This window comes from Hevea brasiliensis, chromosome 14 (genome assembly GCF_030052815.1).
Source record: "Hevea brasiliensis isolate MT/VB/25A 57/8 chromosome 14, ASM3005281v1, whole genome shotgun sequence".
Classification (NCBI taxonomy): Eukaryota; Viridiplantae; Streptophyta; class Magnoliopsida; order Malpighiales; family Euphorbiaceae; genus Hevea; species Hevea brasiliensis.
The window spans coordinates 19,099,101-19,117,766 of record NC_079506.1 but is presented as its reverse complement, the minus strand read 5'-3'; the positions used below and the strand labels follow the sequence as shown (position 1 = coordinate 19,117,766).

General features: G+C 30.9%; 1 protein-coding gene across 1 annotated transcript; it reads right to left on the bottom strand.

Moving 5' to 3' along the window:
* Positions 1 to 423: 423 nt before the first annotated feature.
* LOC131172830 (receptor-like protein EIX1) lies at positions 424 to 7,090 on the bottom strand. Its single transcript, XM_058134365.1, has 3 exons — positions 6,959 to 7,090; positions 6,433 to 6,865; positions 424 to 2,471 (listed from the first exon to the last, which is right to left on the bottom strand). The coding sequence occupies exons 1-3, from the start codon at positions 7,088 to 7,090 to the stop codon at positions 424 to 426; spliced, it is 2,613 nt and encodes an 870-aa protein (XP_057990348.1).
* Between the last annotated feature and the right edge of the window lie 11,576 nt (positions 7,091 to 18,666).

Sequence of the window (18,666 nt, the reverse complement as noted above, 5' to 3'; positions counted from 1 at the left end):
GCAAAATATGAGAATTGATAAAAAAAAATAAGCCAATTGAATTGAATTCTTACAAAATTCTAGTTTTCAAAGAGGGGGAATATGTTCTTTGGAAAAAAAATTATTGAGATTTGAGAAGTGTGACTATATTTTGCTGCAGATCTTATTTTACCATCTGTGAAATGGATTTGAATGTTACTCATTAAGAAATTGGTCCTGGACCCCTTATTTATCTCCCCACTGCTAAGGAATTGAGAGATAAAGATGTAAGAAGAGATCTTTATTGAGTGCTTGAAGCTAAAATGAAGGTGAAACATCTTGTCTACCATGAATTGATGCAAATTCACTAATATGTTACAAAATGCTTGAAGCTAAAAGAGATTATGTTATGCAACAGAGTAGGACAAGACCAGATGAATTACATGCCTTTATTTTATATGAAACTCACTTCCACCGGATTTGCACTAAAGCACTTAATGAAATTAGGCTTGGAAATTGCAACGATTCACGAAGCAGTAGCGCTTTGCAGGCCAAATATAGTAGTCTATCAACAGTTTTGTCCACAAGCAAGAAGTAGGCATGGCTCCAAGGTTTTCTGATAGAAAAAATCAGAAAATGAACTAAAATACCTACTGCAAATCCCAAGCCAATGCTCAAGTAAAACCACATGTCACTGAAACCATCACTACTGTCTTCTATAATGGAACCTCCTCCTCCATCTGAATCATTACTAGGGCATTTGAGGACTAGTGGAGCTCCACGAAGACCAGAGTTCCTATCAAAAGATGATGCATCAAAAGTTGTCACATGCCCCATATAAGGGATCATGCTTGAGAAGTTATTGTCGGACAAATTCAAGTAACCTAAAAATGATAATGTAGACATGCTGGAAGGAATTGCACCTGAGAGCCTATTGTGCGAAAGATCAAGAGAAGAAATTTGCCGCAAGTTTGAAATGCTTCCAGGAATCTGACCGATGACTTGGTTCTTTGACAAGTTCAAAGCCACTAAGCCCACCAATTTTGTGATTTCTTTAGGAAACTCTCCATGTAAGTTGTTGCTGGCAAGGTCTATATTAGTGACCAAGGAAAGAGTTTTTGTATACTTCTGAGCCCCACCATTTATATTCACAATCAAGCTTTCTTCATAGTAAACGCCTCTGTATTTCCCATAAGGTAGATATTCATTTATGTACTGTTCTAGAGACATGGCTTTAAAATCTCCAAAAGTGACTGGAATGCTTCCAGCCAAATTGTTTTTAGCAAGGTCAAGGACCTGCAGTGAGCTTAAATTTGACAGAGTGGAAGGAATTTCACCAAAAAATGCATTTGACCTTAAGCTCAAAATTCTAAGGTCTGCAAAACCACTTCCAATCCATGGTGGAATTTCACACGATAATCTGTTGTTACCAAGATCCAAAGTCTCCAAGTTTGATAAATTTTGAAAAGATGATGGAAGGCTTCCTGTAAGTTTATTATTGCTCAGATGAAGTGACCTGAGCTGATTTAACCGACTAAAAGACAATGGAATCTGCCCGGACAAATTTTTGAAGCTAAGATCCATTGCATTTAGGAAAGAGCAATTCCCAATGCTTGAAGGAATGCTACCTGATAAGCTGTTACCTGAAAGATTAAGGACCACAAGGGACACCATAGCTCCTATAGAGACTGGGATATCTCCAGTCAATTGGTTACCTGAAAGAGAGAGGAAGACCAAGTTTGGCATGGATTGAGCAAGTTTTTCTGGAATAGGACCTGAAAAACGATTGTTGGAGAGTTCTAGCAACTCAATCTCAAAAGTGGAAAGGGGAGTTGGTCCTTCTAGAAAGTTGGAGCTCAAATCAACATCTGCAAAGGGAACTACAGTCAAAGGATTTTTTAGCTGGCCATGTAACTGATTAAAAGAAACATTTAACAGTGACAGGTTGGAGGAAATATCCCAGAACCAGTTTGGTATGGAATCAGAGATGCTGGCATTGAAGATATCAAGCGATGTAACTTCTTTTTGTGTTCTTAGCCAAGCTGGAAAAGTAGGACCCAGATGACATGAACCTACTTCAAGATCCTGGACCTGGAATGGAGGAACCCAATTGGAACTTACATTGGAAAAGAATGAATTAGAGCTCAATCCCAAGAACTTCAATTTATTAAGCTTTGAGAAATGCACTTCAGAGATTGAACCTATCAGATTATAAAGGGAAACATCCAAGGCAGATAGCTGAGAAAGCTGACCAAAACTATCAGGAAGAGTCCCGTTCAGTTGGTTCCCCGAAAGGTTTACACCAGTTAAGTTTTGTAAGTTTCCTAAAGAAGCAGGGACGAGGCCATGAAACAAGTTATAGTCTAGAGACAATCCTACAAGATTATTAAGTTGACTCAACCATTCTAGAAAATTACCAATTAAATGATTGTTGGATAGGCTCAAGTACATCAAACTAGGCAAGGGACTGTTTAAACCCCAATGCGTTTCTTCAAGGACTTCAGGCAAACTACCTGTCAATTTGTTAATAGATAAATCAAAATTTTCCAAGTAGCAAAGTTTACCAATGGAGCTAGGAATCCCACCATCCACACTGTATCGTTTACATTTTTAACCCATACTCTGCATTCTGCATCGTTTACATTGATGATGTCTTAATCTTTTCATCTTCTATTGAGCAACATTTCAAGCATTTAAGAACTTTTATCTTTGTTGCCAAAAGAAATGGATTAGTAATTTCTAAGTCCAAAGTTAGCTGTTCCAGACTAGGATTAGGTTCTTAGGACACTATATTTCCAATGGCATAATCTCGCCAATAGAAAGATCACTTGCCTTCACTCATAAATTTCTTGACAAAATTCTTGACAAAACTCAGCTTCAAAGATTTCTAGGATGTCTAAACTATGTCTTAGATTTCTTTCCTAACTTAAACAGATTGCTTCAACCACTTCATGAAAGACTTAAGAAAAATCCAAAGCCCTGGACACAGGAACAGACTTCCCTTGTTTAGAAAATCAAAGCCCAAATAAAGCAAATCCTTTGTTTACATCTTGCTGATCCATTTGCTTTCAAAATTGTCGAAACGGATGCCTCTGAAGTCGGATATGGAGGAATATTAAAACAAAAGAAAAAAGATAAAGAAGTTATAGTTCAGTATGTTTCTGGACATTGGGATAGTATTCAGAAAAATTATTCCACTATTAAAAAGGAGGTTTTATCTATAGTTATATGTATTCAAAAGTTCCAAAGCAATTTACTCAATCAAAAATTCCTTTTGAGAATAGATTGCAAACCTGCAAAAGAAATTTTGAAAAAAGATGTTCAAAATATAGCTTCAAAACTGATTTTTGCTAGATGGCAAGCTATTTTGAGTATTTTTTTATTTTGATATTGAATATATTAAAGGAAATATGAATTCTATCCCTGACTTCTCGACTCGTGAATTTTTGTAGACCCCTCACCGTGATTCCTAGAAAACCATCGGGAGATTCACCAAAGGAGAGAAAAGAATCAAAAGCAAAATCAACTTCCTCATCTAAACAAAAGCCTTCAAGCCAATCCCAAGCTCTTGCTTTAACTCAACTAAAAGTCACCCCTCAAAACCCTATCGTTTCTTGGAATTCCTTATTCCAAAAAGAGATAGATCTACTACAAAACCCTTCCACTTCACAAGCTTCTAAAGCCCCAAAGGAACCTCCAAAATCACAAGAAAGCCAGCTACAGGAATAGTTAGCCAATCTTATTAACCATCCTGAGCTTTGTGAGGTTCTGAAAGGGTCCCTTCCTGAGGAGCCACATAAAGATGCTATCACTGATATTTGTTTAAAAATGCAGAGAAAGAGATTATTTTACATAAACCAAAACCTCTTTCTCAAACTATTTCCCAAACCTTTTTAACTTAATAAACTGCTTCTAAAACTAATTTAACCCCCAAGCTTGTTTCCCCAATGAATTTAACTTTAAAGCCTGAGGAACCAATTGTTTCTCAAAATTTTTCACAAAATTTCGGTACCTCTCCACAATGGTTTGTCAAAGAATCTTTCCAAAACATTTTAACTGTTGAAGACGATTTTTATGATTCTAACCCTAGTTTGTATGCAGCAAAGTTCTTCAATTATTGGCATTACAAACCGTGGGAACAATCTAAAGACAAAGCTTATTATCAAAGAGTTTTGATTGAAACCGGTTTAATCAAAATAAAACACTTCTCGGAAAACTCTCCCTCTCCAAATTACTCAACTTGCACCATCGTTAAAGTTATACACCCAATGGATTGGGGACAAAACCTTTCACTTCCCAAAAAATTCTAAGCCAGATATGGAAAAAGCCTTCCTGCCAATCAAACTTTCACTTCATCGATTACCACCAAGCCTGGATGAATGCCTTTTTAAACCAAAACTCCAATTTAACTCATATCTGGCTCTTCTTTTTCAACACTGTCTCTACTTTTCACTTTCCCAGATGGTTTGCTCAATAATGGGCATGGATGAGAGCCACACCCGAAATCTTACCTTCTGAAATTTATCAAGGGTATACCACTTTTAAAGCCAGATATGTCCCTCCACCAGAAGAAGACTTATTTAATCCATTAACTCTTTTTGTTTTCAAGTTCTTTGTTTCTTAGGTTCTGGCCTGGGAATATAACTTTAAACCTAGAAAACTTATTCAAGGCCCTATTCTGATCCAAAGATTCAAGGTCAAATGGTGGTCTAAGTTCCAAAAAACTAAAAAAGCCTCCTTAGCAACTGTGGAAAAATGGCTTCTAAAATAGTCTGAGGACCGCCAAAAGCAACTTCCCTCTACTTTAACTTCAACTTTCCTTGCCCAAAAATCACATGCAAGCGCTCTACTTGCCCAAGCTAAAACAGAAGAAGAATATTTCACTATAATGAAGCAACTATTATCAAGCAAGATAGATTCTTCTCAGAACTTCCAAGAAAGCTAGCACATCATCTAAGCAACAAATTTTTGGAAATGACAATGAAGATGACTATTTTGGCATTTTCTCCACCTTAAAGCACTCCTGAATCATCATATGAACACAGGAGTTTTTACTTTTAGCAGACTTCACTTATTTTCACTTTGACAAGGCTGCAGAAAAGACATTTTTTTTTTAGCAGACTTTATTTAATTTTTTCACTTCACATAGCTACAGGAAACTCCACTTTCGGCCAACTTTGCCAACTTTTCACATGTGAAATAGTAACTTTCAATTATTGTACAAGGCCCTCCTTCATCTATAAAAGGAGAGATTCTACCCAAGCTTAGACAGAATTTTTCCATAAGAGTTTTCCTTTACCAAGTTCTAGTTTTCTCCTCTCATCCGATATCCTTTTCCTTGTATTCTTACCCTTTTTACTTTAAATTCTATCTCCATATGTAAGTAACTTTCAAGTGTTAATCAAAGTCCATTTTCAGAAAATTTTGTTCTTACTTGTTTATCTATCAGTGGCTGGTTTTACTACCCATATTTATTTTATGTTTTAATTGATTTATATCCTGCACTTTAATTTATCTGTTTTGTTACATATTATTTATGCTTTAACAGTATTTGTGCTTTAATCGTAGTTTTGCCTTTGGGAGTGTTTCCATGTCAAGCCCAAGAAATGTCAAGATATCTCAAATACTTCAATTTTGCTATTGAATTTGGCACTTCAATTATATCCCTCCCCAAATTCCCTTCTAAATGCAAGGCATGCAACTTTTTAATTCCAAGGCTTCTAAAGCCTGTAACTTTTGAAAATTTCAAAAGATCCTATTTTCAATTATATCACTTCCTAAATACAAGGCACGTAACTCTTGAAAATTTGAAATGATCTTGTCCCTTTTTAAATTCAAGGCATGCAACCTTTTTAATTTCAAAGCTTGTAATTTTTGAAAATTTGAAAAGATTCTATTTTCAATTATATACCCTCCTAAATGCAAGGCACGTAACTTTTGAAAATTTAAAAAGATAATATTTAAACCCTTTTTTAACGTTACACTCTCAGGAAAACTTTCAAAAAATAATGTCCTCATGCCCTTAACTTTAACCAGCATCTCAATTTCATTCAAAGAAGATGGCCAATATACATGATGGATTCCTTCGCAAACATTCTCTACTGCAAAGTATCTATCCTTTGTTATTGATTGTGCTAGATCATGGATAAAATCATGCATTTTATAATGAGACATGCTTTCTGACTGATGGAAGAATGACCGACATTATAATTCATTGAAGTATTGATCTCCAATATCCTCTAAATCATCATCCTTACTTGAACAAACAATGTATCTTTGTGCTATCCACAAACGAATCAATGTTTGTTTATCAAATTCGTGACCTTTGGAAAACATTGCACAATAACTGAAACATTGCCTTAAATAAGTGGGCATGTGACAGTAACTCAACTTCAAATACAGAAAGAGCATTCTCATTCTCACTTGTTTGAAATGACTTTAATAAGTCACTTTCTAAAATGGAAGACCACTCACTCTCTTTAGTTTTCAAATGCATGAGGCTTCCTAAACTCCTTATTGCAAGTGGAACTCCTTTACATTTCTTTACCATCTCTTTTCCAATTTTTATTAGGTTGGGATTCATCACTGCACCATGCCCCTCTCCAAATGCTAATTTGTCAAATAAATCCCAAGCCTCATTGTCTGCTAGACCTTGCAAAACATATGGGGAATCCACACCCATGACTAATGCAACTCTTGTGCTACGAGTGGTGAATAAAATTTTACTCCCTGGGGCACCCATCAACAAGTAAGCTTTCAAATCATCCCATTTTTTCTGATCTTCATTCCATACATCATCTAACACCAACAAATACCTCTTCCCTTCTAAATTCTCTTTAAGGCGAATATGCAATTTTTCTAATCCTAATAAATTAGGCACCTCATTATTAGTTCCACATTCAAGGATCTTCTTAACAAGCAATTTCAAATCAAATTACTCAGAAATACATTGCCACATCTTCCTTTCAAAGTAATTTTTAACTTTTTCATCATTATACACCAACTGGGCAAGTGCAGTCTTCCCTAAGCCCCCAATACCAACAATTGCATTCACAGAAACATTTCCTTGACTACCAGTTGGATTCAACAATGACTCAATCATTTTTTCCTTATCTTTTTCCCTTCCTATCATATCAGGTTTTCAGTACAGAGGATGTCTCCCTTCCACTACTTTTTTCTCTCACATCTGTTACTATTTCTTTCTTCATTAAATGGAGGCTAGAAATTTCATTTTCCGCCTCGTTTAGCTTCTGTCTAATGTCCCGAACTCTATGGCCCAGCTTTGATCGAAAGCGAATTTGATTTGAGGAAGAAAAAAAGTTGCATACCTATAAACAAAAACATATTTAAATATTTCTGCCGTATAATTTTTACAAATTTTTGAAAATAAAATTATATTTAACCCATTTCTACGTTGTTAAAGACATTCAATCTCCAAAAATTTAAATGAGAACCAAATCAACAATTGTTATAATCAGAAATGGATTTGTTTCCATTGCTGATTAGAAATGAATCTATTTCCAATATGTTTATAATCAGAAAAAATAAAAAATAAAAAATATATATTTAGAAAACCTGATTTTATTTCCATTTCTGATTATAAATGGACACCCATTTCTAATTAATCAGGATATAAATATTTATTTTCAAACCGTTTAAAAAAAATAAATTTTGAATAAATTAATAAATTACTAGTAAAATGACAATAAAATTATTAGAGTGAATTTTACCTACATATGAGTATGTACACTCAATCAATTAATAATTTGTTATTTTGATTAAAATCATGGTAGGGCCTACTTAAAAAAAAAAAAAAAATATATATATATATATATATATATATATATATATATAATTTTTTATTGACTTAATGTTTATACGCCTTGATATAGTTAAGAAATTTCTAAATTATTAAAAGTATAAATATAAAATTTTTATTGAATTACTAAAAAATAAATATAAAAATATTATTACTAATATTACTAAAATACTGGATAATTACATTATTAGAAAATATTATTAATAAATTACTAATAAAAATAAATTACTAACTTTTTCAAAAAAAAATACAAAGTAAAAATTAAAATAAAATTACTATAAATATAATAAATAAAAAATTACTAAAAATAAATAAGTAATAAAATATTTTTAACTAATAAATAATAAGAAATAAAAATTATTAGTAAAAAATACTAACAAAAAATAAATTAGTATTAAAAAAATCCCTATGAAAATACTTATTACAAACAAATTACTAATAAAAATTAAAAAAATATATTTCTTATATTATTAAAATTAAATATTAAAATAAATTTTTAAAAATAATTAATAAATGACTAATGAAAATAAATTTGTATAAAAATCAATATAAAAATATAATTAAAAGGAAGTTAGCAATAAAATAAATTAACCAAAAAATTGAAATAAATATATTATAACAAAAAATATTAAATAAATAAATAAATACTATTAAAATTAAAATGAAAGAAAGAGTTATACATAAAAAAGAAAAGGATAAGAAAAAAATGAAATGAAAGATAAAAGAAAGAAAATGAGGGAAAAATTAAAAAAAAATGAAATAAATATGAAATGGAAGAAAAATGAAATGGAAAAAAATATTAATGAAAAAGGATAGGACAAAATAAAATAAAAGATAATGAAAAAAATTACATAAAATGAAGAAAATAAATGAAATGAAAGAAAAGAAAATAAAAGAATGAGTGAAACGAATTAGGAAATTTTTATTTCCCTCCATAATTTTTAAGTTTTATAATTTAAATGGATCTCAAAATTCATTTTTAAATTTAGAAATAAATTCCAGAGTTTATTTCTAAAATTTTGTAAAAAACGAATTATTTCTCTCTTTAATTTTCAATATCCTCAATTTAAAAAATCTGTTTTTATTTCATTTCTAAATTATGAGATAAATTATTTAGCGGTTAAAATTAGAAATGCTATTGAAACTATTTAGCGATTAAAATTAAAAATGCTATTGATTTTGTTTCTAATTTTCGTATATTTTATTTTTATAATTTGTTTCTAAATTTAGTGTTTATTTTTTAACGTTTAAATTAGTAATGAATTCTTTTTAAAGTTCGTTTATATTTCATTTCTAATTCATTGTGAAATTTAATATATAAATTTAATTTTCATTCCATGATAATCTTGTAACGAATTAGAAATGGACATAATCAATTTCTAATTTGTATTTCTATTTTAGCAATTTCTTGAAATGTTTCATACCATATGACAATAGCATTGATGCTTCTCTTAGAATTGATCTCCACTTTAGAGAAATTAGGCAACTTTATGGAGTTCCCTATGACCCTATGTTGGCAATCGATGGTTAAGCCAAAATTCTGGTCAAAGCCCTTCTAAAATTAATTATTGTATGAGTGAAACCCTATTTAATAGAAGTATAAAACTATTATTAGTCTTCACTTATAAACTTAAGTTTATAGGTTAAATGATTACTTGACATGATATTAGTGTCTCTTAAATCAAAAGTTTTAGAGTTTAAATCCTAACCATCCTTATTTATTAGTTGACCTCTGCTTTCAAAGAATGTAATAGCACTTATTAGATTGCTTAAGAATGTATTCTATAATCTTCTTATTTTTCACATACCAAAAAATAATTATTTTATTCATATTTTGATTTTTTGCTATTAAAATTCTCTCATCAACATATATATACAATTAAGCAAACGATCGACTATATTACAATGAGCATGAGAAATATATTGATCAAGGAAGAGTATATATTTAGAAAACCTCAAAAAAGATTGAATTATAATGTTTAAATACCTGTGTTGCAACTTTTCCTTGGCTTTGGGCTTGCACCATCCTCTGCAAGTCTTTAGTTGCAACTTCATCTACCAACTCATCTGCCTCATACACAATATCTTGAAGCCTCCTTAGCCAACACTTTACAAGGCTCTTCTCTTGCTTCTCCTCAGCATCTATAAGCACCGCTTTGATAGTGGAGAGAGAATTTTCAAGCTTCTTCAGATCATCTTTGGCACCACTTATCAATTCAATTTCTTGGAAAGCAAGTGACCCCAACTTTGTTATTACTTGTTCTGCGATACTGAAGGCGATTTCTTCAGCCATTTTTCAAGGATCGATAATGTCACAAATTGAGACTTTGGAAGTGAAGGAAAATGAAGAATGAAAGAGGAAATTGATGGGTTCTGATAAGTAATGAGGATGTGTCAATATATATATATAGGAAGTCTAAAGAGAGCATCAACATTACTTTTGGTAGTAGAAGGAAGCAAGGCATTTATTTTCTCCATTTCAGAAAATTAAAAAAAAAAAGAAACAAGTAATGAATCAAATCAAAAGCCAAGCAAAGGAAAGGAACATCTATCTGATGATATTTGATGAGCAACTGCTCAAAGGAACATTTAAAAATCCAAACGTTTCCACCAATTTACAATTTTATTCAAAGATATCAATTTTAATTTAGACCAAATATCCAAACCTTTCAATTTTAATCAAAATTGAACTTCAATTTAGAAAGAATTTAATTTTGTATGTAAGGATTTTGTGAAACAAATCCAAGAATGTTTTATTAAGTATTCATGTACATATATATGACTCAAGTGCGATGTTATCAATTGGTGTGTATTGGTGTGTTTATAAAAAAGAGATCAATTAATTTTCAATTTTAAATAAAATTTCTTTAAAATTAAAAGATTTGAATAATTAATACAAAATTGGAACTTCTAAATAAAATTGTGAATTCATATAAATATTTGATTTTTTTTTTCTATCCAATTAGCCTTAAAAGAAATATGATTTAAGTATATATATAATATTTTTAATTATAGTCTCTTATAAAGGCAAGTCACCCATTGAGTTTGCATTTGCCCACAAGTTCTTCAGGGTTTTCAAACCAATCAAGTTCCATATTTTTGTATTTTGCAATGAAAGTAATATATACATGCACATCAACTCAATTATAATATGGTACGGACTACAATATATAAAGGTGCTGCTTTAATAATTTTCATCATATTAATGGCATAATTTAATTTCAACTTATTGATTCTTTAAATACTTCTAAATAAAATAAATTTATCTATTTATAAGTAATAGAATTTGAAAAATTAAGATTACATATATTTTACAGAAAATATTTTTTTAGAAATCATTTTTTGTATTTTTCATTATTTAGAGCACTAAAAAATAATCAACTGAAAATGTTTTCCTAATTAAAAAAAGACTTATGTTAACAAAAAATATTTTTCTAATTAAAAGGAAAATTAAGTCAATTTTGAAGAACATCCTTTTCTAAATTTAATAATCTTATTAAAATATAAAAATACTTATATAAACACATACTATTAGTTTAATATTGTAACTAAATAATATAAAATATTTTCATAAAATATTTTTTTTTTAAAATTTTTTATATATAAATTATTTTCTACAAAACAAACAGAGTCCAATAAAGATAATCAACTTATATACCTTATAATTAACAACTAATACAATTTTTGTCTCATCAAAAATTATAACATCAACAAAGAATATTAAAAGAAGTCCTATTACAGTCGTAATAGTTTCATTGAAATTAAACAAGCCAAGATTTTTTTTCAAAAATGTCAAAATTAATATGCACAACCATGTTTAAGTGTGTGTGTATATATATATAAAAGTTGAGACTCTAGAATTGACTTACAAGAACTTGCTATTTAGCTTAAATTACCATATTAAAATATCATTATCTGATTTAATTTGATAATGACAAGTGTTGGATTGTGGTTTATTAAGTATACAACATTTCTCACCAATAAAACTCCTTCTAATATGGCCGCCAATGCCTATCGAACCCAGACAGGCACTATTGACTAAGCTGTTGCGGAACTTCTCATAGCGGGATTCTCAGGTCAACTTAAAAGATGGTAGGATTATTATCTCACTCCCCAGTAGAAACTTGAGATTCTAAAATCTGTTGAACTTGATGAAGATCAAGAACCAATACTTGATGAGCATGACAGACCAATTCAAAATGTTATTGCCACTCTCATTTTAGCTTTGACTCTTCACTTTGTAGGAGATCCATTACATCTCAAAGACAAGATTGCTGAACTTCTCTCTAATCTTCGGTGCAAAAAGCTTAGTGACTTGAAATGGTATAAGGATACTTTTCTTACAAGAGTTATGCTTCAAGAAGAGTCCAATCTATCATTTTGGAAGGAGAAATTCCTCGCCGGCCTCCCCCCTCTCCTTGGTGAAAAGGTTCGAAATAAGATCAAGGAACAGAACAACAAAAAGATTCCCTATGATTAGCTAACTTATGGAGAACTTATCAGCTTCACCTAGAAAGAAGGCTTAAAGATTTCTTAATATTTTAAGCTACAGAAACAACTTAAATGGGAGCTCCATAAAACCAAGAAAGAACTTGGAAGCTTTTGGCAACAATTCGATATTTCCTACAAACAGCCATCTTCCTCTTCAACCTCCAAACCTTGCACAGATTGCCAAACCAAAAGACATCGAAAGCACAAAAAATACTTCTCTAAACCTAAATCCCCTTACTACAAAGGCAGACCTTCCCAAAGAAAATCATACACTAAAAAGCACCAAAAAACTTCTCAAAAGCCCCAAGACCCCAATTCCACTTCCAGAAGAGATGTTACTTGCGATAAATGTGGCAAGAAAGGCCACATTGCAAAATATTGCAAGCTCAACAAGAGAATCCATGAGCTCCAACTTGAGGAAGAAACTCTATATAAACTTGAAGCCCTTTTGCTTGAGTCCTCTGATTCTGAAGACACTATTTTAATTTCTTCAGAAGACAATCAAGCTCTCCAGCTTGGTGAAGTCCTCTCCGAATCTTCTACTGCTGATGAATCTAAACAACAATTGAATATGCTTACTAAAGATCAAAGGTTTATGCTTTATGTTATTCAACACATCCAAGACCCTCAACTTCAGAAAGAATATCTCACTAAGCTTCAACACTCTCTTGAAGCGTCATCTTCTGAAACCCCCTCTACTTGTATGCCATCCAAAGCCAATACCCCATATGACCTCATAGCCATTTTGCAGAAAGCCAAAACTTCTTAAACAAAGACCTCTGTTTCTACCATTCAAGAACTCCAGACTGAAATTAAAACCATCAAGTCTGAACTCAAGCAACTCCAAACCAAACAGAAGGAAGACTCTGTTGCCATCCAACTTCTTCTTAAGAAATTTTTTGAAGAAGAAAAAGAGGATGAACCCGAACCTGAAACTGAAACACCACAACTAGCCAATCTTTAAGATATTCCAGCCAATTTTCTTTCGATTTTAAAACAAGTTACTTCTCAAAAATATTTGATAAAAGTAACTTTGAAAATTTTTTATGATTTTTAATTGAATACTATTGCTTTCTTTGATATAGGTGTTGATCTAAATTGTATCAAGGAATGAATAATTCCAAAAAGATTTCGAGAAGCCACCACTAAAAGGCTCAAGGCCGCCAACAACTCTTATCTAAAAATTGATTCAAAAACTGATGTATACATTTTAAACAATAGTTTGCAAATCAAAACTTCATTTTTACTTGTGCATAACATCCATCATACTGTCATACTTGGTACTCCATTCATAAATCTCATTACTTTGTATGCTATCAACTATGATCATATTTTTGCTAACTCAAAGGAAAGATGATTGTTTTCTCTTTCATTGAAAAGCCCCAAACTCGTAACTTGCATATTATCAAAGCCTGTTCTGTTTATGAAAATCAACTCAATTATTTGATTTTGTCAAAAGAAAAGAAACTTCAAAACTTAAAACAAACTGTTTCAATCCAAAGGATTCAAAATCAACTTCAGCATCCTATTTTAAAGAAAAGATTTCTCTTCTTCAGCAACAGATTGAAAATACTGTTTGTTCTGATCTTCCACATACTTTTTGGGAAAGAAAACAACATGTTATTGATCTCCCTTATGAAAATGATTTTCAAGAATCCCAAATCCCTACTAAAGCTCTATCAATTCAAATGAATAAAGACTTGAAAACCACTGTCGTAACAAAATTAAATATTTGCTTTCTAAAAAATTAATTTCTGCTTCCAGATCCCCCTGGAGCTGTGCTGCTTTTTACATTAACAAATCCTCTGAAATTAAAAGAGGAGTCCCTCAACTTGTTATTAACTACAAGCCTCTTAAAAAAGCTTTGAAATAGATTAGTTACCCGATTCCAAACAAAAAAGATCTTCTTTAAAAACTTTTTGCTGCAAAAATCTTTTCAAAGTTTGATATGAAATCAGGTTTTTGGCAAATTCAAATCGCTCCCAAAGACCGTTACAAAACTGCTTTCACTGTTCCATTTGGTCAGTATAAGTGGAGTGTCATGCCATTTGGCTTGAAAAATGCCCCATTTGAATTTCAACGCATCATGGACGACATTTTTAACCCATACTCTGCATTCTGCATCGTTTACATTGATGATGTCTTAATCTTTTCATCTTCTATTGAGCAACATTTCAAGCATTTAAGAACTTTTATCTTTGTTGCCAAAAGAAATGGATTAGTAGTTTCTAAGTCCAAAGTTAGCTGTTCTAGACTAGGATTAGGTTCTTAGGACACTATATTTCCAATGGCATAATCTCGCCAATAGAAAGATCACTTGCCTTCACTGATAAATTTCCTAACAAAATTCTTGACAAAACTCAGCTTCAAAGATTTCTAGGATGTCTAAACTATGTCTTAGATTTCTTTCCAAACTTGAACAGATTGCTTTAACCACTTCATGAAAGACTTAAGAAAAATCCAAAGCCTTGAACACAGGAACACACTTCCCTTGTTTAGAAAATCAAAGCCCAAATAAAGCAAATCCCTTGTTTACATCTTGCTGATCCATTTGCTTTCAAAATTGTCGAAACGGATGTCTCTGAAGTCAAATATGGAGGAATGTTAAAACAAAAGAAAAAAGATAAAGAAGTTATAGTTCAGTATGTTTCTAGATATTGGGATAGTATTCAGAAAAATTATTCTACTATTAAAAAGGAGGTTTTATCTATAGTTATATGTATTCAAAAGTTCCAAAGCGATTTACTCAATCAAAAATTCCTTTTGAGAATAGATTGCAAATCTGCAAAAGAAATTTTGAAAAAAGATGTTCAAAATATAGCTTCAAAACTGATTTTTGCTAGATGGCAAGCTATTTTGAGTATTTTTTTATTTTCATATTGAATATATTAAAGGAGATATGAATTCTATCCCTGACTTCTTGACTCGTGAATTATTGTAGACCCCTCACCGTGATTCCTAGAAAACCACCGGGAGATTCACCAAAGGAGAGAAAAGAATCAAAAGTAAAATCAACTTCCTCATCTAAACAAAAGCCTTCAAGCCAATCCCAAGCTCTTGCTTTAACTCAACTAAAAGTCACCCCTCAAAACCCTATCATTTCTTGGAATTCCTTATTCCAAAATGAGATAGATCCACTACAAAACCCTTCCACTTCACAAGCTTCTAAAGCCCCAAAGGAACCTCCAAAATCACAAGAAAGCCAGCTACAGGAATAGTTAGCCAATCTTATCAACTATCCTGAGCTTTATGAGGTTCTGAAAGGGTCCCTTCCTGAGGGGCCATATAAAGATGCTATCACTGATATTTGTTTAAAAAATGCAGAGAAAGAGATTATTTTACATAAACCAAAACCTCTTTCTCAAACTATTTCCCAAACCGTTTTAACTCAACAAACTGCTTCTCAAACTAATTTAACTCCAAAGCTTGTTTTCCCAATGAATTTAACTTTAAAGCCTGAGGAACCAATTGTTTCTCAAAATTTTTCACAAAATTTCGGTCCCTCTCCGCAATGGTTTGTCAAAGAATCTTTCCAAAACTTTTTAACTGTTGAAGATGATTTTTATGATTCTAACCCTAGTTTGTGTGCAGCAAAGTTTTTCAGTTATTGGCATTACAAACCCTAGGAACAATCTAAAGACATAGCTTATTATCAAAGCGTTTTGATTGAAACCGGTTTAGTCAAAATAAAACACTTTCTGGAAAACTCTCCCTCTCCAAATTACTCAACTTGCACCATTGTTAAAGTTATACACCTAATGGATTGGGGACAAAACCTTTCACTTCCCAAAAAATTCCAAGTCAAATATGGAAAAAGCCTTCCTGCCAATCAAACTTTCACTTACTGGGATTACCACCAAGCCAAAACTTCAATTTAACTCATATCTGGCTCTTCTTTTTCAACACTGTCTCTACTTTTCACTTTCCCAGATGGTTTGCTCAATGGTGGGCATGGATGAGAACCACACCCAAAATCTTACCTTCTGAAATTTATTAAGGATATATCACTTTTAAAGCCAGATATGTCTCTCCACCAGAAGAAGACTTGTTTCATCCATTAACTCTTTTTGTTTTCAAGTTCTTTGCTCCTTGGGTTCTGGCCTGGGAATATAACTTTAAACCTGGACAACTTATTCAAAGCCCTATTCTGATCCGAAGATTCAAGGTCAAATAGTGGTCTAAGTTCCAAAAAACTAAAAAGGCCTCCTTAGCAACTGTGGAAAAATGGCTTCTAAAACAGTCTGAGGACCGCCAAAAGCAACTTCCCTCTATTTTAACTTCTACTTTCCGTGCCCATAAATCACATGCAAGCGCTCTACTTGCCCAAGCTAAAACAGAAGAAGAATATTTCACTATAATGAAGCAACTATTATCAAGCAAGATAGATTCTTCTGTAACTTCTAGTAAAGCCAGCACATCATCAGAAGCAGTCAGCCTTGGAAATAACAATGAAGATGACTATTTCGGCATTTTCTCCACCTTAAAGCACTCTTGAATCATCACATGAACACATGAGTTTTTACTTTTGGCAGACTTCACTTATTTTCACTTTGACAAGGCTGCAAAAAAGACATTTTTTTTAGCAAACTTTATTTTACTTTTTCACTTCACATGGCTACAGGAAACTCCACTTTCGGCCAACTTTACCAACTTTTCACATGTGTAATAGTAACTCTACCAACTTTTCACATATGTAATAGTAACTTTCAATTATTGTACAAGGCCCTCCTTCATCTATAAAAGGAAAGGTTCTACCCAAGCTTAGACAGAATTTTTCCATAAGAGTTTTCCTTTACCAAGTTCTAGTTTTCTCCTCTCATCCGATATCATTTTCCTTGTATTCTTACCCTTTTAACTTTAAATTCTATCTCCATATGTAAGTAACTTTCAAGTGTTAATCAAAGTCTCTTTTCAGAAAAATTTGTTCTTACTTGTTTATCTATCAGTGGCTGATTTTACTGCCCATATTTATTTTATGTTTTAATTGATTTATATCTTACACTTTAATTTATCTGTTTTGTTACATATTATTTATGCTTTAACAGTATTTATGCTTTAATCGTAGTTTTGCCTTTTAATCTTATACATATATCTGTGGCTAGTTCTACCGCCCTTGTTTAATTTGTTTTGTTAATCTTTATGCTCTTTATATTTTGTTTTAATTATTTTGCTTACGGAATACAATATATAAAGGTGCTGCTTTAATAATTTTCATCATATTGATGGCATAATTTAATTTCAACATATTGATTTCAAGAAAAAGTGATTCATTCTTTATCAAACTTTAAATACTTCTAAATAAAATAAATTTATCTATTTATAAGTAATAGAATTTGAAAAATTAAGATTACATATATTTTACAGAAAATATTTTTTGGAAATCATTTTTTGTATTTTTCATTTTTTAGAACACTAAAAAATAATCAACTGAAAATATTTTCCTAATTAAAAAAAGAATTAATTTAACAAAAAATATTTTTCTGATTAAAAGGAAAATTAAGTTATTTTTAAGAATGTCCTTTTCTAAATTTGATAATCTTATTAAAATATAAAGATACTTATATAAACGCATACTATTAGTTTAATATTGTAACTAAATAATATTAAATGTTTTTAAAAAATAATTTTTATAAAAAAATAATTTTTATAAAAAAATAATTTTTATAAAAATAATTTTTTTTTATATATATATTATTTTCTACAAAATAAATAAAGCCTAATAAAGATAATCAACTTGTATACCTTATAATTAACAACTAATACAATTTTTGTCTCATCAAAAATTACAACATCAACTAAAGAATGTTAAAAGAAGTCCTATTGCAGCAGTAATAGTTTCTTTGAAATTAAACAAGCCGAATATTTAAAAAAAAATGTCAAAATTAATATGTACAACCATGTTTAAGTGTGCGTGTATATATATATATAAAAATTGAGATTCTAAAATTGACTTACAAGAACTTGCTATTTAGCTTAAATTACCATATTAAAATATCATCATCTGATTTAATTTGATAATGACAAGTGTTGGATTGTGGTTTATTTAAGTATACAACATTTCTCACTAATAAAACTCCTTAATATATATATATATATAATCTAAGCAGATGAGTTGGATTTTTTCCCAAACTTATCTATTTTAAATAGGTTCGTTGACAAAATAAATTTAAACATTTATGTTGGTTGATTATATAACTTAACTTTTAAAATTAAAGAATTTTTATCTAAAATTTAAAAATGAATTTAGGGATTTTGACTTTTTACAGAGAAAGAGAGAAGGAGAGAGAAAGATGAATCAAATAAAAAGAGTTAGAAGATATGATATGGCATGCGGCATGACAGTTTAAGTCTAAAAAGTTAAAATTTTCACATTGTTTTTAAAAATTTAGATAAAAATT